Source organism: Drosophila guanche, unplaced genomic scaffold (assembly GCF_900245975.1).
Source record: "Drosophila guanche unplaced genomic scaffold, DGUA_6, whole genome shotgun sequence".
Lineage (NCBI taxonomy): Eukaryota > Metazoa > Arthropoda > Insecta > Diptera > Drosophilidae > Drosophila > Drosophila guanche.
Window position 1 is genome coordinate 3334821 of NW_022995754.1, and position 12172 is coordinate 3346992.

Here is a 12172-nt window from a genome sequence, read left to right on the forward strand (position 1 = left end):
TAAGAAAGCCGCGAACACACGCTGCCGTCGGCGAGTCTGAGTGCACACAAGGAGACTAAAGCGGGGGGGCAGGGAGAGCAGTAATATAAAAATAGAGCGGAAGAGGGGGGGGGGGGGGGGGGGGGGGGGGGGGGGGGGCAGGGACTGTGCTAGAAACTCTTACCTCTGGCGGTGGACTGCCATGGCCGGAGCATTCTATCAGCCCGCCCGAATTGTTGGAGAACTCAACGCGATGCGGCGGCTCATGGAGAAATATTGGTCCCTGCAGATCCAGTCCATTCACAATTTGGCTCGTCTCGGCTGTGCAGGGAGAGGCAGAAGAGAAGTTTCAGTTAATTTTAAATTTTTAATTAAATGTTTTGCTTGTTTTTCAGTGGGTGTAGCAGGGGGCTGGGGCAGGGTCTCTATGCCGCACGAGCGCCCAAAGTTAATTTCAATTTTTGGTTAGACCAAAAAGTCTCCCTCCCGAAATTAAGTAGCAGCCAGCGGCTTTCTTTTGGCCTCGTTCTGCCCGAGCTTTCTGGTGCCTGGCCTAAATTTTAATGAGCGCCACAACAAAGGCTCCGCTCTGGAGACAATTGCTTTTTACCTGCCGGCCATTGTGTGGCACTGACCACACCACACACAGCCAGCCTCCCCTCTAATTGCTCTGGTCGTTGCATAATTTTGTGGGCCTTGCTTTAAAATTGCTTTTGATGCTCGGCTTTTATGTCTTATTTATTATTCACAAGGCCCCCGAGGCTTGGACAAGGCTTCAGGCGTTGTCGGCTTCCTCCTCCTGCAGCATGAATAACTCACGAAGCGGCGGCCGCAGAGATTCTCAGAGCGAGAGAGAGACTAAATTTGTAAGCAATTTTCAGCAGTTGCCGCTGTCTCGGTGCTTGCCCCGACGCAGTCGTGCAATAATATGAAAAATTGTTTTGTCAAAAAGGCATTAGGCGAGAGATAACGACAGGGGGGTGTGGCACGTGGCACGAACCCCCCAAAGTGTAGCACAAACTTCGTTGCCGGCGGCTTCTGGGCTGTCAACTGCAATGCCCAAAGGAAAGGAAAACAAAAAAGAAAACCAAAATGTTTGTGGGGTTTGTGTGTTTGCCGCAAGTTGCAGCATTACATTTTGCAGTTTTAGTTCGTAAGTCACTTAAGATAAAGTTTTTTCCTGTAGAGACAACCTCCCATCCGACCTCCCACCTTCACTCTAAACTAAAAACTTTCCTCACCCAGACACGCTCTAATGAAAATTTAATTATCCACCGAGAGCGCGGGCGAGTTGAAGTTGTGGGAAAGTCTTTTTATTTTCTACAAACTTAATGGCAAATGTGGGATTGGTCGGGCGATGTGTGCCGATGAGTGCGGCTGAGTCTTGAGTTGTTTTGGGATTTTGCAGGTAGGATTTCAATTAAAACTTTGTCTTAGGCCCCCAGACAAACTGCAGCTAATTAGTGGCAGTTCGAGATGAGTTTTGCAACCGCTTGACTACGGAAAACTGTCATCAAAATGTTCCACAAATTCAATGGGTGGAAGCTGCCTGCCTGCCTGTCTGTTCCGACTGCTGCTGCTCCTGTCGCTACTCTCCCTTTTGCTACTCAATCCTCTGCACAATGGCCTGACTGATAAACTCAATGAGGGGCTGCCACAGCCATCCAATCCAGCCGTTAATGCCATGCCCTGCCACCTCCCTGGATGCACTCTCTGCACGCCATTTGTCAGTGTTGTCAATCAAAAGACAGCGCCAGATAGAGAGTCCCAGTCCGAGTGCGAGGCTGCTGGTTGGCAGCTTATTAATGTAAGTGCCGCGCACATTTCCCTTCAGCTAAAATCAATTACGCGCCAAAGAACTGGGAGTGGGCAATGGCAGAGACTTAACTAAATGAGAACTAGCAAAGGCAGCAGCAGCAGCAGGAGTGGGGCATCATTATCACGGATCATTAACATTTCACCGTGAAGCCCTGACAAAAGGGAAATGACAGTAAAGCAGGAGCCAGCAGCAGTAGCAGAAAAGCAGCAAGGAAAATAAGAAAAGAAAAGAAACGAACAGTTGACAGACAGCAAATGCAAATGAGCAGCAGCAGCAATGACTCCTCCTGCTGCTACACAACGAAAAATAAAGCACAAGCGGGGTTTGGCTTGCAACAAGGGATTTCGCCCTGGCCACAAAAGGACCAGACAACTCCTTTGAGTAACTGCTTCTGGGGTACTCCTTCTGGCAGTCTTTACTTGATTTTCTCAAGTGTATGCCAGCCACGAGTGCGTTTTGGCTTAATTAAGACAAAAGCTCTCTTTCTCCTGACTTCAATTCCCATTTCGTTTCGCTTTTGGCTCGTTGTTGTTGCCGCTCTAAACGACTGGAAAATTCTCTTTGAAAAATGTCTGCGAACAATAATGAAGTTCTGGCTCCGCTCAGCTAAATCAGGCTAACAACTTTGCCCCTCAAACAACACACAATTTAAATGAAAAAGCAATTTTCAGCAGAAGAGCAAAGCAACAGCAGCGACAGAGCAGCATTAAAGCTGATTTCCATACGCCGTGGGAGACAGTTTGGCCCGTGGAAAAGCAAGGGGCAAAATGGCTTGACAAATATACTAAGAGGAGAGGCAGTTACAGTCAGCCAAGAAGTGCGAGTCGTGGGCAACGTTGTCCTGAGCTGGCTACAGCAGCAGCAGAGGCCATTCCTGGAGTGTCTCTCTCTCTGCCCATTACAGCTCCGAGTTCGCCTCAAGTGCACGCATTTTTCTGCTTAAAAGCCTCGACTAATGCGAGCCGATGGATGTGGGCTTCAGGCATGGGATTCTTCAGCTCTGTCTGTGTGCACAGGCCAGATAGATGTGTGCGAATGTAAAGTGTATTTGCTTAGGTCAGAGGCAACTTGACTTTTGCTTTGACTAAAACCAAACAGGAAACAGGAAACAGGGAAAGTGCCTCGAAATTGGCAACTTTTCATTGCACGAAAAGCGGGTGGGCAGCCGCCAAAGAATCGTATCTGAAGTTTGCATCTCATTTGCATTTGCATTTGGCAGCTCATCAATCTCTCGGCAGCTGCAAAAGTAGCAAAATAATTAAGCTGCGTTGCGGCTTTTGTTGCCGCTGTGACACTTGCCACTTCCTCTCTCCCTGGCGCTCTTTTTGTGCAACTCAAAAAGCCAAAGTTATCAGCAAAAGATCAACGACAGAGCAGACATGCCTCATGGCCCATGTCCATGTCCTGGCTGGCTGCAGGCGCTTTTGTTTCTTTGCCCACTGCCAGAGTCAGAGTCAGAGCGCATGATTCTGCTGCTGATTCGACTACTGGCTGCTGCTGGTTGCTCCTCCCAGCTCCTGCCGCTGCTGACTGTGACACTAAAGGACCTTCCTGCCTTCTTTCATTCTGCCTACTGCTTGTTGCTGATGATGAAGCTGATTATGGCTCTGCATGCTTTGGACTTAAGCTCCTGGTTGGTGCCTGGCTCCTTGGACAATGTTGCCAGGTCCTTGCACAAAGCTCCAGACCAGCTCTGCTCTCAGCCCTGTTTTTGTTTCATAAAATAGCAGTCGTCGCTGCCAGCAGCTGCATAATCTTGGCCCTCCTGCTGCTGCTGCTGCTGCTGCTGCTGCTGCTGCGATATGCAATGTGACGAACTGCTCCTGCCCTGCCCCACCTACAGGTCCTTCCACCAGCTATTCCTTTCATGCGCTGCCATAACGTGACATTCGAGGTCATTCACATTTCGAGGGCGTGTTGTTGAACTTGTGGTGTGAAGCGGGGACGGGGACGGGGACGGGCACACAGCAGCGCGCACACAGGAGCGGATTCAGCAGGGTAAGGGATACTCCTGAAAAGGTTTTTCTTTGAGAAAACTGCAGGGAGGAGGGAACTCTGTAACTCTAAAGTAAACCCAAAGGGAGTCGGGAAGATCTTAATGCTGCAAAGAATTTACTACAAATCTTTTCCGCGCACCTAAGCCACGTTTTTGTGACCCTCTGTTAGAGCTCAATCCGCTCCTGGCTCTGCTCCGCGCGTTTGTGCCCAAGATATTTGCACAAATATTTCTTTCATCCCCTCCTCGGCCAGTCGTGCATTTGTTCAGCGGGTCGTGGCTGCTGGCACCGTGTCTGGGGCTCTCGCTTGCTAAATGCCGTGACACATTAGACAATGAGGATCTCTAATTATGGCTCGAAAACTGCAATTAACATTTGATCCTTGCTACCCGTCTTCCTGGTGCGCTGCTGAGTCTTCTGTCTGCACTTCGCCTTCTGCCAAAGTGCGTCGCGTGTGTGGTGCAAGCTCTTTTGTGTGTGCCCCGAAGTGTCGAGCCACGCCAGTGGCAGAAAGTTTCACAAATGCCGCTGCCAGCTCCCCCTCCCTGTCTCCCTGTCTCACTGTCTGGGCATGTGAAACTTTTTGCTGTTGACTTCGTTTCTTTGAGGCCGCAACAAAAGTGAAACGTGTGCTTTTCAATAATTCAGTTTTATGGCACAAACTTCCCCTCGCTCCGCTCCCTGCCTGCAAAAAGTTGGTGGAGCGTCCCTCATTAACAGCAACAGCAACATCAGGCATCAGGCATCAGCCTCGGCGTTAATTGAAATGCTTTTCGCTTTTCAATGTACCCCACTCTGCACACTCCCCCCCGCCTATGCTGCTGTTCCCTTAGCTCAACATTTAATTGCATATCTAACGAGGGAGGGGGGGTGGAGAGTGCCCCGCTGCAATTGAAATTCCCTCAACTTAATGCAAATTCAAATTATTTTCATCGATTACGGGCAGGGCCAAAGTGCTTGGGGGGAGGGTGTTTTTTGTTTGTGGACTAATACTCACCTCGTATGACATACAGGATCAGGACGGCCTTAAAAAGGCTATGTAAATCCATTTTTTATGCGCACTAATGCTTTCCATTACATTTTTTATGTCTGGGATTTTAAATGCCGAATTTCGCTTTGATTTGTTTTGTTCTCTCTTTTTTCTCCCCCCCTTTTAGGCAAGCTTTTTTCTGCGTTGCTTTACTTTGTTGCTTGCTCACTCACTCAAGCACTCACGCGTGCTGTCGTCTGTCCCGCTCTCTCACTCGCTCACGCTCATGTGCTGCTGCTGCTGCTGCTGCTGCTGCCGTGATTGAAGCTGTGCAAAATGTTAATGGTTTCCCGTTTTGTTTTGCTGTCGCTGTCGCTGCTGTTGTTGTTGCTTTTACTGTTACTTCTGGCTGTTGCTTTTGCTTTTGGCGCTCGTTACGCCGCCTCTGGTTATATTCGCTGTTTATTTATTTTCCGCATTACGACGTGCCCGCGCATATTAGAATTTTGAATTCGATTCGAGCTGCGATTTTAATGTGCCTGCAAAAATACAAAGCGAGAAAATTGTGAATTAGTTTTAGGGCAAGATACATAATTCTCTTTAGTAAGTCTCTGAAAATTCTGGCACTCGGAGCCAAGAACCTATTTTTCATGCGTGTTTTTTTGTTTGTGTGTTGTTTTTTTTCTTAAAGCTTTTGTTGCCACAGCTCCCTTTTTTTCCTTTTGATTTCACTTGACGATTCCCATGTCAGCGGGTATATTAATCATGTCAAGTCAGTGGCACAAAGCGTGTGCCCCGAGTACAAGCGACTGCGGGTGGGGGTGTAGCTAGAGAGAAAGAGATTAAAGAGCGAAAATACACAAGGAAAAATTTCGGAGCAGTGCAGTAACTCCAATGAAAAATCAGCTGAAACTCCCATGCAGCTAGGGAAATTTTCTGTCATTTTTTGTTGGCAAATTCAACTCAAAATTGCTCACAAAACATCTTAGACTTTGCTTTTTCTTAGTGTACAAATCTCTCTGCCCCCCTCTTTGAAGTCTCGCCCTATAGTTGTGTGCTGGCATTTTCTTCCCGGTTTCGGGTCTTTTGCCGCCCCTTTGAGCGCATTTTTATGCTGCCAGTGAGAGGGAAAATTATGCATCAGCGCGAAATTGGAGCGCCATAAGTTTGCCAACTGAAGTGCTGACATCCTCATCTGCTGAACAGTGTAGAGTGGAGGGAGGGAGCACTGAGCTGTAGCTGTAGCTGTAGATGGAGTCGTAGACTGAGCCACAGCAAAGCCTTTGCTGGTTGCAAAATATGACAAAAATATGCTAAAACACGTGTGCCTGTACGCATATCTCCCAGCAATCCCGCCTCCCCTCCCTTGTGCCGCTCTTTGGCGCAGTGGTCCCCAAGGTAAACTTCTGGACATTGTAAAAAACGAATAAAAGCAATACACAGAAAAGGAAACGAGCAAAGAAAGCAAAAAAGCGGCACGAAACTTGAAACTATGCAAAAGGGACACTGGAACTCGATGCCGAAAAAAAGAAAGAACGCAAGAGAGAGACAGATAAAAAAGGAAGCGTATAAAACTGTCAATAACGATAAAGTAGAGAGTCGAAAAGGGAATGGTAACAAAATGCCGCTTAAGCAACATGGAAATTATGCCCAGTGCGAATATCATCAGCAAAACTGTTGGAAACTGGCAACAGGGGGTGGGGAATGCTTCGTTTATTTTCTTCGTTACTTGTTGTATTTTCTTCTGCTCTGAATACTCCCCACTGCCACTCCCACTGCTGCCGCAACTCTCGGTTCCTTTTTTTTGTTTTGTTGTTGTCCCCTCTGTGTCCCCGTAAAAAATCATGACTTGGCAATTATGCGGCAAGTGTGCGCAATGGGCAACACTGGCAGCAAACAAAAGAGAGAGAGAGAGAGAGAGAGAGAGAGAGAAAGGAGGGCACAGAGAGTGAGAGACGGACAGGAGACAGAGTGAGAGATGAGGGGGGGAGCACACACAATGAGAGATTGAGCAAGGAACAGCCAGAGCAGCAGCAGCACAGAGCAAAATAAAGCCAAGAACATGCATATATATTACGCATACGCCGCATTGCACTGACAACGTTTGCTAAATTGCTGGCAATTAGTTGAAAAGTGCGACGACAGCCAGCAGAAAAGCGTATCAAAATTGCAGGCTTAAGCAGACAAAAGTCAGAGCAGAATTGTGTACCCAAAAAGAATTTCCACAGAAACTTGCAGCAAGAAAGTTGGCATCAAAATGCTCCCAAATTTAACTTAAATAATATTCCACTGTAGCCAGAGCTTGCCCCACCATTTCATGGACTCAACCTCCGCCGAAAGCAAACAAAATTTAAACATTTAAAAGCCAGCTAATGCCCGCTTAAACTCTTCCTTGAAATCCATCAGAAGTGGTCCGCTGATCAAAGCGGAAACTCTACTTTGAGCTGCCACTTCTGGCCTGCCATTGCCCCTCTATTTCCTTTATAGATTGTTGAGTCTTTGCCAAAGGCTTAGACACTTGAAGTCAGCTTCGATTTATTTGTATTACACTTAGCGGTGTGTCTGCCTCGGGCTGTCCGCCTCCTGCCGTCGCCTGTGACAATTTGTGCCATGGAAAAGGCATTAAAGCCTGCCCAAGGCAGCGCCAAGCGCACATGTGGCCAAAAGGGAAGGAAGGAGAAAGGAGCAGACAAGGCCAAGACAAGTGCAATTTATAGACTTCAACGCTTGGCCAGGTCCGTGTCCGTGTCCGTGTCCGTGTCTGCTCTTGGGTCTGACTGCTCAAGTAACGGCAGTCTCCGCCGTATGGCAGCAGCAGCCATCGTGTCTGCCAAATACGTGATTTATTTTAATAGATAATCATTATGCCATCGATTTCTATCATGTCTGTGGCATCTGTTTCGCTTGTTGCATGCCACTCCACGACCCAGCTCCCAGCTCCCAGCTGCCAGCCCAACTGTCGCTTCTGTTGTACGTGCGTCAATAAATCAAAATCAAATGGCTTTTAGCTTATTGTTTTCGCGTGAGTAAATAGAAAGAAAAAAGACAGATAAATAAACATGTGTGCGACAAATGGGCATAGGTTAATGCCCATAAAAGTAGGCTACAAATTGGATCTAAGCTTTACGACAGAGAGAGAGAGAGAGAGAGATAGTCAGAGAGTGGGAGATGAAGTTGCATCACGGCTTTAAGCGGTGGAGCTGCTGCTGCTGCTGCTGCGGTCATAGTTCACGGTTCATTCACATGGCGTAGCCGTATTTAAATTGTGCCATTATGCACTCGAGAGACCACACACACACAGAGTCAGGCAGACCCTCTCGCTAATGACTTTTTACAGCATCTCTGGGTACGGCTGCCGCTGCCGGTGCGCCTGCCACAAAAAATCAATAGAATGCAAAGGACCAGAACCACGGACTGCATGGGAATCTCGGCTGGCAAAACAAAAGGGGCTCGGGCAAGCAGAGAGAAACAGAGACAGGCACACAGGCGGTTGTGCGGCGGGTAGACAGAGGACAGTGGACTATGGAGAGTCGCAGAGTGGACGAGTGGCAGAGTGGTCCAGAAGGTTGTCGGTTGTCGTCTGATGCATTGTAACACTGGCCGACCGGCTGGCCGCAAACAAACAGCGGCAGGCAGACACAAATGAAAATAGAAATGAATGTAAAAACTAGTAGAGAGAAAATCAATAAACCGAAAGCATGAAGCAACAAACAAACAACATTCCAGTGGGGAAAATGCATAACAAACTGTGAAATGAAAAGCCAGAGCTACAAAATTGTGCAAGAAATTATATGCATAAAAATATATATATATAAGGAGGAGAATAAAGGGTGGCAGAGGTAGTGCCTGTGCCTGTGCCTTGTGCCTGTGCCTTGTGCCCTCTTGCCTCTGAAGTGCACATAAAAATCATTTAAAAACAGCAGCCAAGCAGACACGGAGCAGAGCACAAGCTTGGGGGCAGGACCCCTCCACAGCAGCAGGAGAAGCACTTTCCAGCTGCGGCTCGGCTCCAAGGTAAGTCCACGTCGCTCTGATTCACTGCAAAAAAATTGAGTTCAACCGAGAGAGAGAGAGAGAGAGAGAGCCTCACCCTCATCCTTGCTCCCACTCTCCGCCTAGGTACGCCGCGCGGGGATGTACACAAAATGGGTCTAAAGTCATAAACTTTTTCCCCCATTTGCAGCTGATGCCAACACGTTTTGGCTGCTTTTGCTGTTGCTCAGTGATTTTTTGCTGTGCCTGTTACTATGCCACGCTTTACTGGTCTTTTGTTTCCTTCGTTTCGTCTCTATGACTAACGAGGGAAATATTTGGTTAAGTAAAATATATACCAGTAACAGTACACCAGAGAGTGCTGGCTGCAAAAACAATGGAAAATTGTTGAAAAACGTACTCTAAAAGTTGTTTCCGAAAAAAGTCTGAGAACTGCAGAGGCAGAAACTGCTGAAATTCTTTGGGAAAACAAAGAGGAAAAGGCGACTGAAAGCTGCAACGATACTGGGATAATTGGAGAGAGCAGAATGTGAGGAAATGTCTGAAAGTCTTTAAGTTTCCTCAAACATTTTTGATATACATCATTTAAATCCATTTTCAATGTATCTTCCAGCTGCCAATCAATTGGACTTGTGCTCGCGTGTTTTGCCATAAATCCAACAAGATTGTTAACCCAGCAGCAGCGGCACATCAATCATGAGCAGCAGCAATAATTTTAAATGCCAAGTCAGTCAGGGATTGTGAGCTCGTGGATCGAGGCGTCACACGCCAATCAAAAGCAGAAAGCAAAAGCAAACATAAAGCAGAATGGCAGGCAGGCAGATCGTTGAGCTCGGCTCTCGTGTCGTTTAAGTATAAATAAAATATAAGCCGCAGCCGCAGACCCCACAAAATATCATTTCTCAACTTTTGGCTAACAATTTTTGCTTGCATATTTTGGAGGCGCCTCCATTGCGAGGCTCCGTTGCAAGTGTATGTGTGCGTGTGTGTGTGTGTGTGTGATTTCTTAATTTGTTAGAGGAAAAACTTTAACCTACTTCCTCCCTCCATCCCTCCCTGCCCTGCCTTATATCATTCCCTTTTCTTTCTCTCTGGGTTAAAGTGGGAAACTTTCCTTTGGCTTTTGCCCTTCCCTTTTCCTTTTTGCCTGCTTTGTGAGGCAAACATTTTGTACGTGACTTTTGTGGAAAATGATGGATCAGTGTAGCTGATTGGGGGTGGGGGAGTGAGTGCTGGAGAAAAGTGAAACTTGTTCCTGGCTTCTAATTAATGTCAGTGGCAGCAGCAGCCTGCCCTTAGGAGCTTCACAATTTGGCGCAGCGTGGCAGCAATCCAAAATATTGCGTATACGCACTGCGTGCAGCTGTTGCAGCAGCACGAGAAATGTAGTAGGCCCTGCCCTCAACCCAAAAGAGAGAGCGAGAGAGAGAGAGAGCGCAACGATGACCGAAAATTTAAATAAAGCAAAACTGCGTTGTGCCGGCAAAATGGCAGAAACTACAATTACTACAACTACTACGCACACACACACAGAGCAGGGTGGGGGAGGGGGTATATGTATCCATGTGTCTGTGTGTGCGCTGGTCACTTCCGCTGTAAAACGCATGAAATACGAGAGATTTTTACTACACATCAGCAACAGACATCAACATGCGACACACGCCACCTACGTACAAGTGTGGGTGTGTGTGTGTGTTGTGTGTTGTGTGTTGTGTGTGTGGGTCTGCGGCAATCAATAAATTTTGTGTGTGCAGCAGCCACAACAGCAGCAACAACTATGGCTGCTGCTGCTGCAGCTGCACTATAAGCCACATATAGTAGTAGTGGCCGTGGCATGAGTATTTCGTATTTCGTATTCGTTTTCGTGTATTCCTGTGTGTATCTGCATGTGTGGCCGCACGAGTATATTTGCCGGCACAGACAGATTTATGGTTTGTCATGGCGGCAGGCAGGCAGCAGGCATCGTTGGCCAAAAATAGTTGCAGCCTCGCTCGCTCTCTCTCTCTCTCAGGGGGATAACTGCAGTTTCGTTCATAAAATCAATAGGCCTCTCCGCCTCACACTCTCTTTCTCTTTGTCTCTACCTCACTGCTGCTGCTGCTGCTGCATTAGCCGGCCGGTCTTCAGCAAGGTGTACACACACACACACACCCCACACACCCCACACACACACACATTTATGAGTACACGAACTTTGCTGCTGCTCAAGCTGCTCTTCGCTGCTAATTGCCTGCATAAAGGACACACAAAAGAAATGTATAAATAAATGCCATTGGCCCCCTGCCCCTCCCCCCACCGAACAATACAGGCGGGGCGGGAGGTTTGGAAAAAATGTCAAACAATTAAGCGGCAATTAGCAGCAAAGGTTGAGAGAGTGTCGCCAGCAGGCAGGATGTCCACGTCCACGTCCTCGTCCTGTCAGGCTGCTACGTGAATGCGTTGCTAAATGTATCTTCAGCTGAAGCTGCTGCTAAAAAGGGGTTGGCCATGCCCTCAATTTGGGGTTGGGCATGAAAGCTGAGAGGCACTTAAGAAAGCGGATCCCCATCTAGCCGGGGACATGTACGAGCTGCTGCTGCTGCTGCTGCTGCTGCATATGCCTTATTGATGAGACAGCGAGGCCAAAGCCAAAGGCAAAGGCCATATGGCACTTTGCTGGCTCAAAGAACAATATTTTAAGTGCATTTTGGGGGGAAGATCTTTAGGAACAGGTTAGGAAAAGGTTTAGTCAACTTCCGCTGGGATATTCATGCTAATCTAAACAGCAAATTTAATTCAAAATAAATAAATAAACTCAAGCAACTCCCACTCCTCCTTCTGCTGCAACAAACTACTTCCGCCCAAAACCAATTTCAAACCTGTAAACACTCCCAAAAAAAAAAAATATACCCGTTCCACTCCCAAAAAACACTTCACTTTATTACAAGTGTCTCGAGGCCACTATCTGCTCAACTAAAAAAAATTTGCATGCAATTTGCTCGGCACTCGCACGCCGGCACTTTTACCGTTTTATGTGTACAACAAAAACAACAAAAATATGCACGGGAAGCGCTAGAGAAGAAACCTTAAAAACAAAGTTCTTGTTGTTGTTGTTGTTGTTGTTTTGTCATGATTTTAGCACGTTGTTGCAATTCAATTTATTTTCAATTTGCGCGCATGCAACGAGCAGGAAAGTACCTCCAAAATGGGATGAGTACGAGTCACGGCACCTTTCATTAGGGACAACACAACATTATCAGTGTTAAAATTGCTTATAGCCTTGTTGCACACTTGGCGGAATTTCACGGAGCCGGCAAACGGCACACGGCACACTCAACACACACACGCACAAATATCCATGGATATATAACAGAAATATATCTATGTACAAGTACTGTTATTTATGCGGCACACGCACGTTCTTTGCCGCTAACT

The 12172-nt window shown here is 47.2% G+C and overlaps 1 protein-coding gene across 5 annotated transcripts in view; it reads right to left on the minus strand.

The window, feature by feature from the left end:
• Positions 1 to 5062, minus strand: part of LOC117589206 (Down syndrome cell adhesion molecule-like protein Dscam2) — a 27907-nt gene extending 22845 nt beyond the window's left edge. For 2 of the 5 annotated variants that reach the window (XM_034280944.1, XM_034280943.1), the window contains exons 1-2: positions 4793 to 5061; positions 159 to 300 (exon numbers count right to left, since the gene is read on the minus strand). In XM_034280944.1, coding sequence (XP_034136835.1) covers positions 159 to 300; positions 4793 to 4844 — 194 coding nt within the window. In that variant the 5' untranslated portion in view covers positions 4845 to 5061. Of the gene's footprint in view, positions 1 to 158; positions 301 to 4792 lie in introns of all 5 variants that reach the window. The other 3 variants (XM_034280940.1, XM_034280942.1, XM_034280945.1) reach the window with 3 other exon arrangements.
• Between the last annotated feature and the right edge of the window lie 7110 nt (positions 5063 to 12172).